General features: G+C 39.1%; 1 protein-coding gene across 4 annotated transcripts in view; it reads left to right on the plus strand.

Annotated features, from left to right (window-relative positions):
* The window catches only part of LOC145344011 (coiled-coil domain-containing protein 158-like), a 134,477-nt gene that overhangs the window by 110,569 nt on the left and 2,116 nt on the right, over nt 1–21,792 (plus strand). For 2 of the 4 annotated variants that reach the window (XM_080190675.1, XM_080190685.1), the window contains 5 exons: nt 1,006–1,125; nt 7,517–7,677; nt 11,204–11,260; nt 12,494–12,558; nt 18,811–19,020. In XM_080190675.1, coding sequence (XP_080046801.1) covers nt 1,006–1,125; nt 7,517–7,677; nt 11,204–11,260; nt 12,494–12,558; nt 18,811–19,020 — 613 coding nt within the window. Of the gene's footprint in view, nt 1–1,005; nt 1,126–7,516; nt 7,678–11,203; nt 11,261–12,493; nt 12,559–18,810; nt 19,021–21,792 lie in introns of those variants that run through there. The other 2 variants (XR_013886827.1, XM_080190700.1) reach the window with 2 other exon arrangements.

Here is a 21,792-nt window from a genome sequence, read left to right on the forward strand (position 1 = left end):
GCCACAATTTAATTTGGTAAAACGTCTGACAACACCAGGTTTTAGTCCAACCTATTTATTTGATAATATTCTCACTAGCTTTCGAGGGGACAGCCTCTTCGTCAGGTGAATGGAGAGTTCTCAGAACTCTCCATTCACCTGACGAAGAGGCTGTCCCCTCGAAAGCTAGTGAGAATATTATCAAATAAATAGGTTGAACTAAAACCTGGTGTTGTCAGACGTTTTACTGTGTTTACGCCAGTCCAACGCCGGCATACCCACATCATGACAATTTAATTTGACAGCAAACTTTTACTTATACCCATTTAAGTTGCCAATTAACTTAACGTTAACACACAGTTAAAGTAATAACATAATCAATAGTACACCGAACAAAGATTTGATTTATTTGTTCAATAATCATGTGCATCGCTGGCAAGGCCCTCATTTATTGTCAGTCCCTGATTGCCCTTGAAAAGCTGGTGCTGAGCTGCTGCCTTGAACTGCTTGCTGCATTCCATTTGGTGTAGGTAGAATTGCAGTGTTGTTAGGATGAGCCAGATGTTAACTACATTTAACCAATGGCGTGCTTGGTTGCTGCTGATTAAGCTGTACCGGGATCCTTTCATTTGATTTGGCTTATATCGGACAACCGAGCCAGAAAACCTGAACATAAATTTAAGTACCTGTTAGCCCCATGAACTTGGCTGTTCCACTGGCGGAGACACTGAGCAAAGACCAGCAACATTGTCACACAAAAGAATAGAAGGCAAATCAACAGAGATTGCTTTGTGCACTTTTTGGTGTTCAATTGCAGGGTTCCAATGGGAGAAATCATCCATTCTGTTATCTTCTTTCCTTTTTTTCAAACCAATATTGTTTTGCTTGTTTTCATTTTAGTTAAAACATCATGTTGTCAAAATCAATCACGTTTTTTGCAATATTTTGCTATATATTTTTACTTTTTTTGAAAGTATATACTACTAACCTTCCATGATAATTTTGTATAATATCTTTGTTTTAAAGGAGCTCCAGGGTCCAGGTTTTAGTACTACTCCTGGTCAGTGTTCAAACGCTCGAGCCTATTCCCCTCCAGTTTGTGTTAATCCATCATCTTCCCGGCCATCGTCAGGATGCCTTTCTTCTGTAAGCGTTTGTCTTTCGTCATCCATTTTATGAATGCATTTTTACTTTCCAGGACCATAACCTTGCTGTGAGTAACTTCTTTCATCCCTTGTGAAGATACCTTGAGTGCAGGGGGAACCTGTGGGGCTGGCAGTTCAAAGATCCCTGGTTTCCTCATAGCAGATCATTCACCTACCGCTTTTCTTTACACAGTAGTAGGGTAATGGGGGCAGGCTGGCAGCTCTGCTAATTTCTCCTGGTTTATTCCAGTTCTGTAATGCGATTACACTCACCAAAAAATTTGGTGAAACCTTTGTTTGTCTTGTTGACCGACCGAGAAAGATTAATTGGTTACGAGCCTGAGGAGGAGCTGCTGTTTCAGATAGGCCATTCAGCGAAAACAGACCCAGTTGAAAAGTAGGCAAAGCAATGGTTGGTTTTGTCAATGAATAACGTAACAATTAAATTGAATTGCAGCAAACATTCATCATCAAACCTGAAATGCACTTTGCAGCTGTGATTTTCCAGGCAGAATTACATCTGTCTGAGTCCTGCTAAATGCAACAAATAACTATTCAGACAAGGAATTAAGAGCCTACCTACCTGAAACTTTTAAAGTGGAAATACTTGAGCAACCAGCATTTTCTTCAGCTGTATTAATGAAAAGGACACCAATTAATAACTGACTAAAGTCTAGTTTGCCAAATAGATGAGCAAGTTGACCTGATAAAAATAAAAATGCCAAGTGAAAATGCCATGGGATCAAAATTTAAAAAATACTGATAATACTCAGCAGGTCTGGCAGCATCAATGGAGAAGGAAACAGTTTCAGGTGACTGACCTTTCTCAGAACTGAAAAAAAGTTTAGAGATGCAACAGATTTTACGCAAGTGCTGAGACCAAGGAGTAGTGGTGAGAGAGAACAAATGAGAAAGTTTGTGATGGGGTGGAAGACAGGAAAAATTAAGTGAGAAAAGGGGTACTGATGCAAAACAAAAGGAAATGGTAATGGGACAGGAAGCAAGATGGATGTAGAAAGGCTCTTGTAGGTGAGTCCAGAATTAAAGGGCACTGTTCTAAAATTGTGTCGCCCTTTTAGGACAGAGATGAGGAGAATTTTTTTCTCTGAGATTTGTACAACTTTGGAACTCTGCCTCAGAAGGCAGTTGGAGACAAAGTCATTGAATAGTTTTAAGATAGATTCTTGTTAAACAAGAGAATAAAAGGTTACCGGGGTACTTGGGAATGTAAACTTGAACCAAAAACAGATCTGCCATGATCTTATCAAATGGCAGAGCAGGTTCAAGGGGCTGAATGGCCTACTTGGTCCCCTAATTTGTATGTTTGTATGAAAAAATAGATTGGTCTAGTGGAAGCATAAATGAGAATAGCAGAAACATCACTAAGAGATGGTGTCCAAAAAAATAGGGGCCAATTTTATGATTTGAATTTGTTGAAAGTATTGAGTTTGGAAGTCTGTAAATTATCTAATCAAAAGGTTACATTATGTTTCTCAAATTTACTCTGAGCCTCACTGGGACACAGTAAGAAGGCTCACAACACCAGGTTAAAGTCCAACCAATTTATTTGATAGTAAACTCACAAGCTTTTGGGGTTTGCCCTTCTTCAGTTGAATGTCTGTGCTGTTATATGCTCTGTCTGAGGCCAGAACTCTCCATTCAGCTGACGAAGGGGCAAACCCCAAAAGCTTGTGAGTTTACTATCAAATAAATTGAGTGGATTTTAACCTGGTGTTGTGAGACTTCTTACTGTGTTTACCCCAGTCCAACACCGGCATCTCCACATCCTCACTGGGACACCATGGAGATCGATGAATGAGAGGTTCGAGTGCAAATTAGATGTGAAAATTAAAATGATAGATGACCAGAAGTTCAGGGTTACGCTTGCAGAGGGGTTCTGCAAAGTGACCACCCAATCTATTTTCAATCTCCCCATTGTTGAATTTACCACATCATGAGCTGTTAACGCAGTAGCCTGTTTTGGAAGTATGCCATACAGCTCTGTTTGTTCTGAATATTGTGTTTATCAGCTTGTGTCCAATATCCTCTAAGTAGCAAGTCAGAAAAGGGGCGACATTTTTCAAACAGCTGAAGGTTAAACACCTCTTACTTCTATTTGTATACCTCAGTGGAAAGATAGTGTTACAGTTCCATGTAACTAACCAGACAGATCTAAAGACACGTATAGACAAAATATTTCTCTGTTTACATTTGTGATTGTTTCTGTCCATTGATCTATAGACATCTGTTTTAAATAATTCTGTGCTTGACTATCATCAGGCCCCAATGATCTTTTACTCTGGCCATTGATGACACTGTTTCTGCTCCACTCCCAATGTTAATTGTCATTTGTCCTAGTTGTTTGTCCTGCAAATCGTGATGTAAATGCACCATTTAAAGATCACACACAGCAGAGACAATGGAGTCTGTTGCAAATATAACCATTAGAACAAATTCTGCACCAATATGTGAGGATGTGTAACTTGTTCAGACATCAATTACATTATTCATCAGGGTTTATCTTTTGCAGAATTTTGCAGAGCAAGCTGTTATAGTGCTATTGTCTATTTAAGAGGAGTAAGAAGGAAATGAGTGCTAACTGGTTTTGATTTCAGGTGGTTCTAGTGGAGTTCTGCAAGGTTCAATCCTCATGTTTACTTACAATCTGTAGTAATAACTTAGATGAGGGACCATAGAATTCTTATAGTCCAGAAGGAGGCCATTCAGCCCATTAAGCCAGCACCGATAACAATCCCATCCAGACCAATTGTGAGATAACCAAGTTTGCTGATGATACAAAGCTAGGTGGGAAAGTAGGCTGTGTGGTGGACACAAACAAACTGCAAGGGGATATGGACAGATTTCGTGATTGGACAAGAAGATAGCAGATAGAATATAACCTGGGGAAGTGCAGAATTATTCACTGGCAGGAAGAATGGAAAAGCAGCATATCTTTGTGATAATAGTCAGTTTTGGTAGTTAGACAGATTTGGAGGTCCTTGCAAATGAATCACAAGTTGACATGCAGGTAAAACAAGCAGTTAGGAAAGCAAGTGAGATCACATTGGAGCACCTATACTATGTAAGTTTTACTGTCCTTACCAAAGGAAGAATTTATTGCTTTAGAGGGGATGCAATAAAGGTTACTTGAGTGATTCCTGGGATGAAATAGCTGACCCAAGATGAGAGATTTGTGCATAATATACACAAATATGTCTGGAGTTTAGAAAAATGAGGTGAACTCATTGAAATGTGTAAGATTCTGAGAGGGAGTCACAGTTTTGTTGCTGAGAGGCTGTTTTATCTGTCTGGACTGTTTAGAATTAGGTCTCGGTCCTAAATTGTCAACTCCTGGTTTTGAAACTGAGGTAAGAAAAGATTTCTTCATTTGAGAGGATTGTGAACCTTTGCAGTTGTTTACCACAGAAGGCTATGAATGCTCAGCCAATGAGTTTATTCCTCTCTGGTGGGCATATCATTGGAAAAGGTTCTGAGGAACAGTATAAATTGGCAATTAGAAAGGCACAAATTAATTAAATCAGTGACAGGAGGCAAAAGGTAATTATCCACAGATGCTTTTGTGACTAGAAGGTTGCTTTCAGTGGTGTTCTATAGTTCTCAGTATGAGATCTTTTGCACTTTGTGGTCTATATGAATGATTTAGGCTTAGATATGGTGGCCGGGGAGGCATTATTAAGAAATTTGCAGATGATGCAAAAATTTAATATGAGGAACAAGGCTGCAGATTGCGTAACTGTATCAATGGGTGGGTTCGGTGGGCAGAAAAGTCATTAATGGATTCAATCCAGAAAAGCAGGAAGTAATGCATTTGGGAAGGACAAACAGAATATACCAGTAATGGTTGGGACAGAAGTACAGAGGAACCTTACATTTCCAGAGCATGCTGGAGGCAGCAGGACAGGTCAATAAGTTGGTTAGGAAGGTGTGCACGGATATTTTATTAGCCAAAGCACAGAACGTAAGAGTGGGGAGGTTATGCTAGAATTGTATAAAGCTGCAAGCTGTAGTCATAATAAATTCACTCCGATTAAGGCACTGTCAGTTTCACTTCTGATTAATGGTTGCTGCATCACTGGAAGAAAGTGATAATACTGGAGAGAGGTGCATAGGAGAATTATGAGGACATTTCCAGCACTAGAAAATTTTGGCTGTGAGGGAAGATGGCATAGGCTAGGGTTGTTTTCTGTAGAATACAGTAGGTTAAGGGTCAGTTTTGTTTAGATGTATGCAATTATGAAAGGCTTGGAATAAATAGTGTAGATGGGAAGGATCTATTTCCCTTAAAAGAAAGGTCAATAACAGGGAGACGTAAATTTGAAATAAATGGCAGAAAGATAAGAGAAATATTTTCACCTAGAGGTAGTGGGAATGTCTGGAACTCTCTGGCTTAAAAGGTGTTGGAATCAGAAATTCTCAGCTCATTTAACTCAGGTGTGCACTTGAAGTGCTGTAACCTACAGGACTACGGACCAAGAGCTAAAACTGGGATTAGGCTGAACAGCTTTTTCAGAAAAGTAAAGTGGACCAAATAACTGCCTTTGTACTAGAAATTTTCTTCATTTTTATTGAAATTGATAGATTTCTGGGTATTAAATTAATTAGAGGACATGGAAATAGGATGGTAAAGTGGACTTGATGCAGAACTTCAGCCATGGTCTTAAATGAATTGTGAATTAGGCTCAGTGGGCAGCATGGCCATCTTCTGGGCCTACTTCTTGTATGGTCACTATGCAGCTTGTAATTGCAGCATTGCTAGTTTCCAGTCTACTGCTAGAGATACCAGGATGTTGTAATAGTACCCAGTAAAGTTGCCAAATCCCATGCACAATGGCAAATTACAGCTGTTTAATTGAACATGTCAGTCATGGAAAATGCATAGATGTATTTATATTTCTCCCTCCATTGCAATAGTCAACTTATTTGGTGGGCATGAACGTTAGAAGACAAATCCAATCTTGTGATAAATCACTTTAATTTCCATCTTCTTGATGACAATGTTCATACATGAACTTTCATTTTAGCTGAAAAATGTTTAACATTTTATGCTGAAATGTAATCCTCCAGAAAGCAGGTGTTCACCATAGTTACCATAGGTCATCAGATCATGGAGCAAGTACTGCATCAATTGTAACGGATTTGAGAAATGTGTGTACTCTTTCACTGACATTATGTTAAGATTCATGAAAGTTGTGTCACCATCACAGGACACTTCACGCATTGCAAAATTATTAATTGAAGTTTCAGAAAGGTTAAAACCAAACTGTAGTGAACTTTTCAAAAAGCTTGCAACTCTAGAGATAATGGGGATCATTTTGTCATCGCCACTTGAATGGTAAACTGAGGGAGTAGATTTCATTGAAAACTAAATAGGATAGTTCTCGCATTAATTTCACCCATTTGAGTTGAAAATTAGCTCAATGTTTCCTCCCCAGCTCCAAAGATCTAAGTCAATTTCAAATTGCATCATAATGTTAAGAACATAAGAACTAGGAGGAGGAGGAGTTGGCCATCTGGCTCCTCGAGCCAGTTCCACCATTTAATAAGATCAGGGCTGATCTTTTCATGGACTCAGCCCCACATACTCGCCCATTCACCATAACTCTTATTCCTTTATTGTTCAAATGTCTACCTTTGCCTTAAAAACCATTCAGCAAGGTAGCCTCAGCTGCTTCATTGGGCAAGGAATTCAACAGATTCTCAACCCTTTGGGTGAAGAAGTTCTTCCTCAACTCAGTCCTAAATCTGTTCACCCTTACTGAGGCTATGCCCCCAAGTTCTTGTTTTCCCTGCCTGTGGAAACAACCTCCCTGCTTTTATCTTACCTATTCTCTTCATAATTTTATATGTTTGTATAAGATCTCCCCTCATTCTTTTAAATTCCAGTGAGTATAGTCCCAGTCTATTTAGTCTCTCCTCATAAGCCAACCCCCTCAACTCTGGAATTAACCTAGTGGATCTCCTCTGCACCCCTTCCAGTGCCAATATATCCTTTCTCAAGTAAGGAGACCAAAACCGTACACAATACTCCCAAGTGTGGCCTCACCAGCACCTTATACAGCTGCATAGTAACCTCCCTGTTTTAAAACTCTATCCTTCTAGCAATGAAGGACAAAATTTCATTTGTCTTGATTAGCTGCTGCAACCTGTAAACCAACTTTTTGCAATTCATACACAAGGATACCCAGGTCCCTTTGCACAGCAGCAAGCTACAATTGTTTACCAATTAAATGATAGTCCATTTTGCTGTTATTCCTATCAAAATGGATGACCTCACATTTACCAATATTGTACTCCATGTGCCAGACCCTTGTCTACTTGAGCCTTTTCATTAACTATTTAATTATATATTTTTTTCCACTAATAAACTTCAGGCAGTGTCCGGATCCTGTTGTTTTCAAGAGGAGTTAAACCCTGAACTAAAAAATATTCTAATGGATCTGAAGAGTGCAGCTTCTGATGGATGCAGCCGATCAGGTGGTTTAAATTACACTGAATGTGAAGGAGAACGAACATCAAGAAATATGCATGCTGTGTAAGATTCAAATACTTGATATATTTTATTGTTTGGTCATAATGGAGCAAATTAAACTTGTTAAATTAGTTTAAATTTACCAGAATTACAAGTTCAGGGTGAAATAGCTGAATTCCATGTTTACTTTCCTGGACAATGAAGTTATTAAAGCACGCTGTCCCATGTTTCTATTGACAATACTACCAGTTCATACAATTTATGGAACGAGGCATTCTGTTTGGAGGCGAGTATTCACTTTCCAGAGTTAACATTTGGATAAATTCACATATCTCAGGTATAGATCATCTAAATCTATTTGAATTTTTCTGAGGCTGCGAATTGAAGGGCCCTCTTCGTGCATTCCAGGATACTTTTTCTGTTGCCTCCATTGAAATAGAAAATATGGTCAATCTGTATTATTTGCTAGACTAACCTAATAAGTCTTTGTAAACAAAGCTTTATTGTCTTGATGCCGACTATGTTTTGACCGTAAGAAATAGGAACAGGAGTAGGCTATTCGGCCTCTCAAGCCTGCTCCACCATTCAATAGGATTGTGGCTGATCCAACATTTCTCATGTCCACTTTCCTGCCCATTCCCCATAACCCTTGATTCCCCTACTGATCAAAAATCTATCTCAGCCTTAAATATACAAAAGGGCTGTGCCCCACAGCTCTGTGGCAAGGAGTTCCAAAGATTCTCAGTCCTCAGAATAAATTCCTCCTCATCTCAGTCTTAAATTGGCACCTTTTTATTCTGAGACAATGCCCTGTGGTCCTAGACTCTTTGGAGCAGGAAACATCCTCTCAGCATTTCTTCTATCAAGTTCCCTAACAATCCTATATGTTTCAGTGAGGCCGCCTTTCATTCTTCTAAAGTCCAATGAGCAGAAACCCAACCTGCTGCTCATAAGATAATCCCTCCATACCAGGGAACCTTCTCTAAACTACATCTGATTAAATAATATCCTTCCTTCAATAAGGGGACCAAAATTGCTCACAATATTCCAGATGTAGTCTCGTCAGTACCTTGTACAGTGAAGCAAGACCTCCCTATTCTTATACTCCAACCCCCTTGAAATAAGGGCCAATATTCCATTAGCTTTCCTAATTACCTGCTGCACCTGTGCTAGCTTTCTATGTTTTATGCACAAGAATCCCAAGTTCCTTTGCATTGCAATTTTGTGTTTTTTTTTCTCCATTTAAGTAATACTCCATTCTACTTTTTACCCAGTTACTTGATCTTTCAATATCTCTGTAAATTGTTCACCCCCACCCCCAGATTGCCTTTCCATCAATTTTTGTGCTTGTAACTTTGGCTACAATACATTCACTTCCTTCCTCCAAGTCATTAACATATATTGTGAACAGTTGCAGCCCTAGCACTGATCCCTGTGGAACCACACTGATTACAGGTCACCAATCTGAAAAAGAACCCCTTCACTCGCTGTCTCCTGCTCATTAGCCAATCCTCCAACCAGGCTAATATTCTACTTTTTGCATTAGAGGTATTCCTCGATGAATTTAGTTGTGATAAAATAAGCCAAAAATGGCTTCACCACAAAAAGCATTTTTAACCTGTCTAATAAATCACGTGTGTAACCTGATTTTGCTGCTTTAAAGAACCATTAACCAGTTTAGTTACTGTAGAATAATTTAAACAAAAATAGAAGCTCTTTAGTCCATAATAGCATTGTACCTTTGTGTTGAGAAAAGAAAAACAGCTTAATTTTAATGAGCACAATGAGTGGAAATTCACCACAATGATTAATTTGATCTGGTGTCATAGCCAGTTGTGTCAGGCTAACTTCCCATGAGCTAACTCAAAAATTGTGGAAATATAATTTGGTGTGATTCTAACTTACACTTGAAACTCCAGGATCATTTATTTGCACTGAGCTGGCAGATTTTAAGCAAAAACAGCCTAATTTTCTATTTTTTTTGAAGTTCACATTCCCTGGTTTGAAATGTTTGTTGCTGTGTACAATGTCCTCCAAGAAGAACATGTTCAATTCTTCCTTGTAACTTTGGTTCACGAGACTAGGTTGAGCATCCTGATTGTATTTTTTTCTTTCCCTCTCCCTCTTTCTTGAGCAGAAATAACTTTCCGAAGTTACTTCAAATCGAGTCTAATCAGTTAACACTATCACTTTGTCTGAATTGCATCCTTCCTCTCAACTAATTACCTTGTTTACCATTTTTATTATAGCCATAAAGTAGGTTGATGGTTCTAATTAAATCACCAATCTTTATTTTCTGATCAGCCTTCTGCACCACTATTCCATTCAATGCATACTGCCAATTTTAAGTCCTTCTTCCTTCTTTTAAATATTTGCTCATGGGATGAAGACATTGCTGACTGGACCAGTATTTGTTGTTCACTTTTCATTTTGGTAAAACAAATAAACAAACTAATGCACAAAGCAAGAATGGGATCCCTCAAGGGTGGGGGGGGTGTGGTGGTGGTGGTGGTGGTGGGGGAGGGTGGGATGGTGCGGGGGTGTGGGGGTGGGTACTGACCAAAACAAAAACCAAAGCGGAAAGGAAACTTAAAACATCAAAGCAAAATGTGATTAAAGGGGGTTGATAATACACCCCAGTCCCTGTGGGGCCCAACAAGCCACAGAAGGCCTTGTTGGTGCCCTTGGACACCTTATGCTCACTCTCCAGGGCCAACCCACTGCCACAATAGATGCGCAGACAGTTGGGTCGGGAGCCCTCTTCTGTCACCTGCAGCCTGGACCTGTTAATGGCACATTAGCTTGTGAACCAGCCAGGAGCAGGTTCACAAGTAACTCCTCCGCCTTCAACGCCCCTCCATCCCTAATACCCCTTGAGCTGACTGGCTTGCTCACCAATTTCAGAGGGCATTTAAGAGTCACCCACATCACTGTGCATCTTTTGTACTAATTGTTTTTAACTGATTTCTTCCTGATTTATTGTCTCTTTCATTTTAGTTCACTTTTTGCTTTGGTGTTCCACCATCTTGATTTCTTAATGTGGTAAGTTCACCAAGCAAAGGTATCCTGTGGCAGTTTGGACAAAGGGAGCACAGGTTGAAAAAAAAATGCTGATTTCTGAATGGCATTGGCCACTCTTGTTCAACCCCCTACAACAGCCCACCCTCAAGCATGCAATGAATTTACCCTAATGAACAATAAACCATCACATCTAATAGTATTTACATTCTATTAACCCTGTATACTGGAAGCTCTACATCTTTCTGCCTCTGGATACATTGCCACTTACAGCATCTTCTGTAAATATGAAAATCTTTATATACTGGATACCTTCTTACATATTTATGAAAAATCATAAATGAAGTGATAATGTGGCTCCTAAGGAAATAAGTCCATCTTGCATACTTGAAGTGTTAGATTTCAGAATACTCAAGTTGGGTGGAAAATTCATTTAAGAATATTTGCTTCCGTGAAAACAACATACAATAACTGCTTAAGCCTGAAAATAATCTTAAAATTGGTAGCTATGAAATTAGAGAGTTGCTGAATTTCACTGCATTACTTTTGTCCCCTGTTGTTTCAATTTTAGGGATGACTTGAATACAGACGTCTGTATGTACAAAGGAACACAAGACACCTGCTTCAGGTTTGAGAATTCTACAGTTTGGTTGGATGTGTTTATTATCAAATGTTCCTTTCAGTTCAGTATTGTTTCGTGATTGATGAATTGTTGGGGGAACAAAAAAAATTGAAAATATCAGTCATCGTTTTCTACTGCAAATAGTATTAATAAAATTAAATTCAAATCAAGCTTGCCAAATTCCATAATTTATGAAATGTACTTGGAAAAACAACCTAAAAATGAACTGAGTAATGTAGTTTTGGAATTCCCTCACTTCATAACAAGATTTTTGCAATTTAATTACCAGTGTGAGCGGGAATTAAGACTGTATTTGATAGCAGATGTTTCAATAAATGTATATTTGTGGTAAATTTGCTCTCATTTATCCCTTTTCTTATTACTTGCCACTCCTGTGTTAACTGACCACTCATTAGTATACGCTCAGTTCTCACTCTTTTTAATCTACTTAAGTACCAATTTTCATAGCTTGTGTCTGTGGAACCATAGTCCAGCAATCTCCAATAGCTCATCTATGTCCAAATCCAGACAATAAGTGTCAACCACTCTTGGACCTTTGAGGGAGACGATGGCCTTGTGGTATTATTGCTAGATTATTAATCAAGAAACACAGCTAATGTTCTGGGGACCTGAGTTTGAATCCCATCACCCAGATGGTGGAATTTGAATTTAATAAAATATATCTGGAATTAAGAATCTACTGATGACCATGAAACTATTGTCAATTGTCAATTGTCAGAAAAACTCATCTGGTTCACTAATGTCCTTTTAGGGAAGGGAATCCACCATTTTTAATTGGTCTGGCCTACATGCGATTCTAGAGCCACAGCAATGTGGTTGACTCTCAGCTGCCCCCTGAAATGGCCTGGGAAGCCACTCATAAGAATAACAATCTGATCCTATCCTCCTTACCTGACATCCACAAGCACACACGCTATCCAGCAAGGCTGACTGGATTGCTTTTTCAATGCCTTTTCTTGCAAAATTAAACTTTGAAATAACACTTTTGAGGATTTTTTTTTTTAAATACAGCATCTTTGAAATCCAAAATCGCTTGAATGTACTACCCACCTTATTTGACAGTTAACATTGGGCTGGGCAGCTATTTCGCTTCTCCTTTGCTCTCCCTGCAGCAATGTTTGTTTGCATGCTTGCTGAAGTTAACCCTATATGCTGTTGTTACTAAGTCCATGCATGCTGCCAGCAAGTTGGAATGCTATCTGCATCTCTTCCCTGCAGGGATCGAATGATGTGTACTCCGGATGTAAAAGAACCCTTCAGTATTGAGAATTTTACTTGCACTGGTGAGTTTAACATTAACGCGGCTGGGGTTCGGTCAGAGTCTGTATCTCCTTGATACTAGCAAAATATTAACCTGAATGTTATTCTAAAAAATCTAATTTGCATGGGAATCTATACTGCTGCACTTCCACAACAAATTTGTATAAGGGATGTTAATGTTAACATAACCAAAAATGTTTTGAGGTTTTGGAAAAAAAAAGCTGTCTACTTCGTAACCATTAAATTGTGATTGTGCACATGTCCAACAGGAGGCTGGTATTAAGCATCAGGAACTAGACACTTCACGCTTCAGAGAACAGTTCAGCACTTTTACATGTGGTATAGTGAGATTAGCTTTCACTTCACCTCAAGCATGCATTTCAGAGCACATCCCAATACAGTAACTTAGTGCTAAGTCTTGCTTATTTTTGTGCTGTGAGCCAGTTTTCATTTAAGATTTAGTCAACATAGAACCCTTTTACGGATATTGACAGAAGACTGTCGTCCTAACAGTTTGACTAGATTGAAGCCAAGTTCTGCAGCTGAATGCAGGGCATTCTAATACCTAGCACACACATCTGTGCAATACTTTGTAGTTAATATAAACAGCTCTGAAGAGGAGTTATATGGATTCAAAACATTAACTCTATTTTCTCTCTCCACAGACGCTGCCAGATTTGAGTTTTTGCAGCATTTTCTGTTTTTGTTTCAGATTCCTTCATTTTGCTATCATTATAAACATTCTCTGCTGTTTTTCCTCAGTATTTAATGCAAACAATACCAAAGCCATTTTCTGACGACTTTATAGGTAGGAACCTTGGAGGCAACCTGTTTCTGATGTGCTATACATTTAGTGCAAATGGTGAAAAGTTTGGGTGCTCAGATTTCCAGCATGTGCTCACAATTGATGTGGTTCTCTGCTGGATATATGGACATTATATATTAGAAAAACAGTACCTTTTTGGCTAAAGCTTTCTCTCATAACATTGAAGTTGCTTTGTATTTCTCAAATGTGTAGAAACCTTATTTCTTGCTTGTCTTAATTGTAATCAATTACAGGCGACGGTGCAGAGGGACCTCGGGGTCCTTGTGCATGAGTCGCAAAAACCCAGCCTGCAGGTGCAGCAGGTGGTCAGGAAGGCGAATGGGATGCTGGCCTTCATAGCGAGGGGGATTGAATATAAAAGTAGGGAGGTCTTGCTGCAGCTGTATAGGGCATTGGTGAGGCCGCAGCTGGAGTACTGTGTGCAGTTTTGGGCGCCGCACCTGCGCAAGGATATTTTGGCCTTGGAGGGAGTGCAGAGGAGGTTTACTAGGCTGATACCGGAGTTGAGGGGGTTGAGCTATGAGGAGAGGCTGAATAAACTAGGCTTGTACTCGTTAGAGTTTAGAAGAATGAGGGGAGATCTCATTGAGACGTATAAGATGATGAATGGGATGGATAGGATAGAGGTGGAAAGACTCTTCCCGCTCAAAAAAGACAGTAGGACTAGGGGGCACAGCCTCAAGATAAAGGGGGGGCAGTTCAGAACGGAGTTGAGGAGGAACTTCTTCACTCAAAGGGTGGTGAATCTCTGGAATTCTCTGCCCATTGAAGTGGTGGAGGCTGCCTCGCTAAATATTTTTAAGAAGCGGGTTGATGGGTTTTTGATAAGAGAGGGGATTAAGGGTTATGGGGAGAGGGCGGGAAAGTGGAACTGAGCCACGACAGATCAGCCATGATCTTATTGAATGGCGGGGCAGGCTCGAAGGGCCAGATGGCCTACTCCTGCTCCTATTTCTTATGTTCTTATGTTCTTATGTTCTAATCCAGTTGTTTCAAATAAGTAGCAAATTGTGGGATTGAATTTGATCTGCCCTGATTTTTTGGGTGCAGGGGTCAGGAATTGTGAGCACACCTCTCAAAATCAAGGTTGTCTGAATGAGGTTTTCATCTACTCACCTCATTTGACTGACATTGAGCTGGGGAGCTTTAGCACTTCAGCTGTGAGCCTCCCAGCAACATTGTTTGATCAGGAGATACAGGATGCCTATTCTGAAGACTCTTGTGATCATTTGGCTAGTAAAATCAGCTTTGAGCCCATGTCGGATTCTCCAGAGATCAATAGTTAGCCAAGTGGAACTATGGGATTGTTGTAAGTACTCAGTCACCATTACTGATAACTGCATAAATCTAAAAGAAAGCTAGTTAACAGAATTTAATGTTGTTTACCAGATCAAACAGAAGTGAAATAGAAAACACTAAATGTGAATATGGAAAAGGGAAACCTCAGATGCTATAAACCTGCTGAATATTTCCAGTATCTTCTGTTTATATTTCAAGATGGACAGTATTTTGTTTTCATGTTAATGTTTAATTCATCACCATTTATCTCCACTTGAAGTTATACTCCTCTGCAAAAGCATTTTTGTTTGTCTCTTTTCCTGTTTCAACTTTCTAGTTCTTTCCTTCCTTGCTTTTGAATAGGAGCTACCAAAACTCACCTTTTTCTTCTTTCCTCCCCAACCCCACCCACTCCCAGTCTCTGAACTTACTACACCTAACTTCTTCCTGTTTTGATGAAAGTAATTCCTTTTTCTCTCTCCACAGCTGCTGCCTAACCAGCTGAGTTTTTTTTACTTCCTAACCTGTTTGTATGTGGGTTCAGCTTTAATTCTTGCCTTTCTCAGACTGGCTGCCACAACGGGAATTAAAACCAACAATTGAGTTCTTTAAATTGTCATATCAGTTTATTTACAGATTGTACTTGCATCCATCATAGAACATAGAAAAACTACAACACAAACAGGCCTTTCGGCCCACAAATTGCGCTAATCATTATCTCTCCCTACTAGGCCTACCTAATACCCTCAATCCTATTAAGTCCCATACCTGCAGTTTTAATGCATCAATTGTCTGCTTAGTTGTGAATAGGCTAGGATGTCAGTCTCCAGGAACTACTCACAAACATTACATTAGATTGTCCATCAAATAGAAACTGCGACAGAAATAGAAGCTAAATTTTGACTCATTATTGAAATCACAGCACAAGAAGCACACCATATGTCACTGTAGATTCTTCCACAATAGGCCAGATCAGGGTCAGCAGCGCTTAAGTTTAAACACTTGTGTTTGAGTTATTTTGTTTTATAAAATGCATTTAAAAATGTCATCTGTGCAGATTTCTGATTCAAGGTTATAAGCTGTAACATTGTACAAAGTATATGTACATCATAGCTTTGACAGTATTAAAGGATAAACTGCATTCGGTTTATAGCCTTGGGCCAAAATAATGATGTATTAAAATTAATACTATATTTTAAGAGACAGAGTTACTTAAACTATTGTGGTGTTATTGGTAATGTTTCTGTAGACTGTAATTTTGACTAAATGTAAAATTATGCAATCTGAAACAGATCAGCCTACAAATGGAACAGTTTTAAAACCACATCTAGTAAAGGTGTGAAAGGTATTGAAACTTTATCAAACAATCTTTGGATCAGTAAGAGAATAACTGGAAAATGCAATGAAAGCTGGGAGATATCTCACTGAGCTCCTTGCAGGTATTGAAAGGCAGTGTTCTGGTTTCGTGATATTGTATTACCATGTTAAACAATAAAATCAATTGGTTAATAAAGAATCAGCTGAGACACCTGATTACTTTGTAAGAGATAAACCAAAGCTGCAGTGTTAATGCTGTAAATTAGCTGTGCTGCTTCTAATTTGAAAACCAAGTTGAATATAAATCAGCATTGGCTATGTATGCTGCAAATTTCACCAATCTTGTTGTTGAAGGAAATCCTGGGCCAGTATGCTCTTATTTGTAGGCAAGCAAATTGGTTTAGTTGCAAAATAAAAACAAAATGCTGGAAAATCCAGCATCTGCAGTATTTTGCAGTTTAATTCAGATATGGTTTATGCCTAAAATAGTACAACTACTATTTGGCTCAAGCAATGACTGTTTACTCTGTTCAATAGATGATGGGTTTTTAAAAATATCTCCCTCTCCTCTTCATGCTAAAAGGAAATGTTATGAACCAGTAATGTGTATTTTGCATCTTGCAACCTTTTAAGTTTAGAGGTTAGGTCTAATAAAGTTAATTTCAATAAACTGTACCACTAAGCTTTATGGAGATAGTCCCTTTTTGTCACCGAAGAGTAGAATCATGCACGTTAAAACAATGACTATCTCTTCAACACAATGAAGTGCAGGAAAAAGGGGATGCTATTTGGGGTAAATGATTAGAATTGCCCTTCTCCAGCAGTTCAGGGGCCAGTTTAATCCCTTTGAAAAGAAGTGCTGTGCACAGCCTTTTCAGTTTGAAAGAATTCCAGCAATATTTTTTCAAGTTCTTCTCTCAGTTCCAGCTTTCATTGTAATGTAATAAAACACCAAGGCATTTCAAAAGAGTATGAAACAAAAGCCACGCAAGGACATAGTTAGGCTGATAACCAAACACCTGAAGGGCTCCCTTAAAAATTCTTGGATATGCACATGAAATGCCTTTAACGTGCAGGGCTATGGGCCAAGGATTGTCACAGAAAGAGGAAAAGGAGAGCGCGGCAGAAAATTTGAGGAGAAATTTCAGCTGCAAGGACAGATCCAATGATACAATTAAATCTGTGGGTTCTGAAGAGAGACCAGAATTAGAAGATTGAAATGACTTCTCTTTCTGCTCCTGCATTCTTAACGGTGTTACCCTCCCTCACACACATCCCCACCCCCTACCCCCTGATCTACCTTGGCTCCCTCCAATTTCTAATCTGAATGATTACCCCTCAGCAGAGATTAGAGGTAGGGTAGTGACTTCAGCGGCGCTGGTGTGTGTGTGTGTGGCGGGGGGTAACTTTGTAAATGAGATTTTTTTAAAAACAAGGCTCTTACTGAACTAGGAGGTAGCGTAGGTCATTAAACACAGGATAATGGATGAACAGAATTTAGTGGGAGTTGGGATGAAGAATAGCAGAGTTCAGGATGATATCAAGTTTATAGAGGGGAGAATGTGGGACACTGGCAAAAAGTGCATTGGGATAGTCATTTCTAAAGGTAACAAGGGATGTGTGCGTGAGTCTCAGAGGGTGAATTATGCCATGGGTGAAGCCAGGCAATGTGGAAATAGGGAATGATAACAGCATAGAGGGATGGTCAGAATCCCATTTCAGAAGCAAATGTGACATGATTGTGAACAATCTAGTTTAGCCTCAGAATTGCCAGATGGAACCTGTGGCAAGGGAATGAAGTTTGTGGTGGGAACCAAAGGCAAGATTTCAGTCTTTCCAAAACTTAGTTGTTGGACATTTCTTATTTAGTATGGAATGACTGACTAACATCTTACAACAAATGAGGAGTCTGAATGTGGTCTCTAGAAGGGTTGAGTGAAATGATGCTTAGGTTTGGTGTAATCAGCATACACGTGGAAACTGATGTCTCGTTTGGATGATGTTGCTGATTAGAAATTAGAGGGAGCCAAGGATATATTTTTAGAAGCATCACCATTCAAAATGCAGGAGCAGAAAGAGAAGGTACTGCAGGAATTCTCAGATGATTACATTGTTAATGGAACCAGTGAGTGTAGTACCACCCAGTTGGAAGAGTGTGGAGGGGTGCTGGAGGAGGTTTGGTGTGGTCAACACTGTGAAAGGCTGCAGGTCGCTCCAGATTAAAAAGAGTGATCATTTATTCTTGAAGTAGATATACAGCTTGTTATTTGTATTTTGATAAGAACTGTTTTGGTACTGTGGCAGGGTCAGGAAAACAGATTGGAGAGATTTCAAATATGGAGTTCCAGGAAACTTTGAGTGTATTGTCACCTCTCCCTAAGGTTCAATTTTAAATTTAATTTCTCCCCCTGCCCCAGCATAGAGTGAACTTCTCCATAAATCTTAATGAGGTCTACGCTTCACCCTTCAGGGCCACAACACTAATTCAGTCAGCTGATTCAAGAAAAACTCCACATTTGGAGAAAATGTTAAAGCTTTCCCATGATGAGAAATTTTTGATTTTCACTCAGCAAGCACATTAGGATGTTTTACTGCATGAAAACCTTGTACACAAACATTTCCTTATACCTAACTATTGCAACATTTGAAATGAAACTTCAGTGCCTGTTGAGAACTGAAAAAGAAAGCAGCAGCACTGAACTCAGGACTTCAGTTAAATAAGGTGCAATTTTTTATTGCTTATTCTCTGATCTGATTGCAGCAACTCCACATTGATGCCTCTAGTAACAGTTTGATGTATTTCAATTACCCAGTTACATCTTGATAAAGATAAAAATTGCTTTACTCCCTGCAGCAGACCACTCGTTACAGATAGGTGGTCCATGTTACGCCTCCTCCCCGAAGCATCAGAGCCTGTCAGAGAGATCACCAGTATCTTCCTTGCTAACTGGCTCATTTTGTGAGCACAACCGGGAATCCTCGGTCCTCGACGACTTGTGTGCTTCAAGGACTGGCTACATGTCAGCACCATATTCAGAAAATGAACTTTGCTTCCAAACTACTGGTAAGAACAATTGTGTACTCAAAGGGGGAGCCATGAAAACTTTTCCTTTTTATAGTCTTGACAAAGGAAGTTTGATTTTAGTTTGCTTTTGAAGGGTTAAGTTTTAAAACAAGGTGAGCATCTGCAATCAATTAAAGAGTGGGGGGGGGGGATGTATCTCAGCTATTAGCTAAACTTCAAATCCAAAATTAAAGCCATGTCAAAAACACAAGTGTCATTAACAAAACTCTCAGTTATTGAACCAGTATATTCCAGCAGAAAAATCTTGTCCAAAATGGGGAACTAAAGTTGTGATTAAATGGAAGAGTATGAAGACGAAGACAACTTTGCAAGTTACTTTTCCTTCAAATACTTAGGATTACATAAGATATATAGAACAGATACAGGCCATTCAGCCTAATCAATCCAAGTGCTTATGCTCCACTTGAATTTCATCCCATCTATTCCTTTCTACCTCCATGCATATGCTTGTCTGGTTTTCCCCTTAAGTGCATCTGTACTATTTACTTCAACTACTCAGTGGTGACAAATTCACATTCTCACCACTGGGTAAGAAACTGAATTCCCTATTGGATCTTATGGTGACTAAGATTAATGGCCTCTACATAGCCACTCAAAACCTTTCATTATTCTAAAGCCCTGCATTAGGCCACCCCCTCAGCCTTTTAAAAAGAGGAAAAGATCAGCCCAGTCTTTTGTTATATACCATTGGTACTATTTCCCATACTTCTACAATCATTTTTATGGTGGGGCAACAAGAACTGCACACAGTATTCTAGTCTGTCTAAGGTTTGATAACACAGCTTCCCTACTCAGTCCTGTCCCTTTAGAAATAACACTGCTTGCTTTGCTTTCAAAAATACCTCACCTTACTAATCTGTGGCGCAACTGATGTATTTGTGCTCAGTTACTCTATCCTACCCAGACATACACCCCTCCAAGTAATATAACTTTAGTATTCTTATCAAGATGTACTACCACACATCTGTGTGAATTTAATGGGCTAATTATTGGCCCTTTCTGTAATTTTATTAATATTTAATTTTTTGCAGTCCTCTATATTGACTATTCCACATACACCCACCCCCTCCAAATTTGGTGGTGTTTGTGAATTTGAAGTGTTTTTATTCTAAAAACCAAGACATTGATATAAACTGTGAACACCAATTGTCCCAGCACTGATCCTTCTCACCTGCTATTGATCCACTATACACTGTCTTGAAGCTAGTTAGCAATCCATTCTGCCATTATCCCCAGACTGTGTATTCCAAGAATCATTGGCATAAGCTATTGGGCCCATCAACGTGTCTGTGCTGCGCCCCCCCCGCCACCCGAAGGAGAAATTCACCTGTGCCACTTTCTTGCTTTTTCAGCGCTATGCACTTTTTTTTGCTTTTCAGGTAACAGTCCAATTGCCTTTTGAGTACCTCAATTGAACCTGCCTCTACCACATAAGCTCCATACTACATAAAAGTTTTTCATGTCACCCTCATTTTGCCAATTATCTTGAATCTGTGCCTTTTGATTTTTTGAACATTGCACCAGTTGGACATTTCTCCCTTCCATCAGTAAGGACATTTTTGCTCATCTACCCTGTCCAGACCCTACAGTATTTGAATAATCAGTCAACTCTCCCCTCAAATCAATAGTCCCAGCTTTTCTTAAGCACTCCTTCATGTTAATCTATTATGGGACACAAGCCCATGATTTGCCCTGTCTCAAACTGTTTGATCAAGCACAATTTTCCCTTAAACAATATTACCATATTTCTCACTAAGGTGGTTCTATTTTCTGTTTAGTAAATATTCTATTTTCACTCACTATATTAAGCTGATTGATCTCATGTTCCTCTTATTTATAGGAATTACATCAAGTACTCTGCACTGTATCTAACAAAGTACACATAGCAATGCCTCTGCTGCAGATTTTTTAAAAATGTGGATACAATCCAGTGATTGTTTTAATTTATTCAATACATCCCTTATTTTGAATATACTTCTCATTAAATCATTCAGTATTCTTTTCATTGTTCTCATCTCCCTTGCAAATACAAAGGCAGAAGTAATTTGCTGTTTTCACTACCTGTGATATTATCCCATCAAACCCTTAAATGGTCCTAATCCCATCAGTCTTCCTTAACTACAAGTTTGATAATTTTAGTCCCTTCCCAATTGTTTTTGGCTTCAATCCAAATCTCAGACAGCAAGAGTGTCCTGTGCACTTAAATCTCTTAAGGGTTAACTGTCCCTTGTCTTTATTCATATGCAATCCTACTAGTAATTAATTGATCTTTCCTTTTATCACTAAAGTTCACCCATACTCAAATTTTCCCCAATCACTTTGTCACCATAATATGGGTTTCATTTAGATTAGTCATGTGCCATGAAATTCAAAAATTAGACTAAAATAGACTTTTATCTTCAACCAATGTGTATGACCAACAGGACCCAGAGCTGAAGACAAAAGGTCTCATGCAAAGCTCAAGGCCACAAAAGCTCAGAGCATTAAGACAGAAAATAGGAGGTGTACCTCATTTAAAATGAGGGTCTGCCATGAAGATTGGGGACCACTGATCTAAATGTTCCTCTACTTATCTGCAGTGGTTTTGTCCCTGTTACTTGATCCATTAGTGAATCTTGCCTTAGACTTCAGAATGGAATTCTGTACACATCACAAGAACTCTACTCCCTATCTCCTCTGGTCAATTAATGTCAGGGTAGTTGAAATCCAAGTTTAAAACAAACTCAATTCCAAGTAGGTACATTTCTTTCA

The sequence above is a fragment of the Carcharhinus amblyrhynchos genome, chromosome 1 (assembly GCF_965287045.1).
Source record: "Carcharhinus amblyrhynchos chromosome 1, sCarAmb.v2.hapA, whole genome shotgun sequence".
Lineage (NCBI taxonomy): Eukaryota > Metazoa > Chordata > Chondrichthyes > Carcharhiniformes > Carcharhinidae > Carcharhinus > Carcharhinus amblyrhynchos.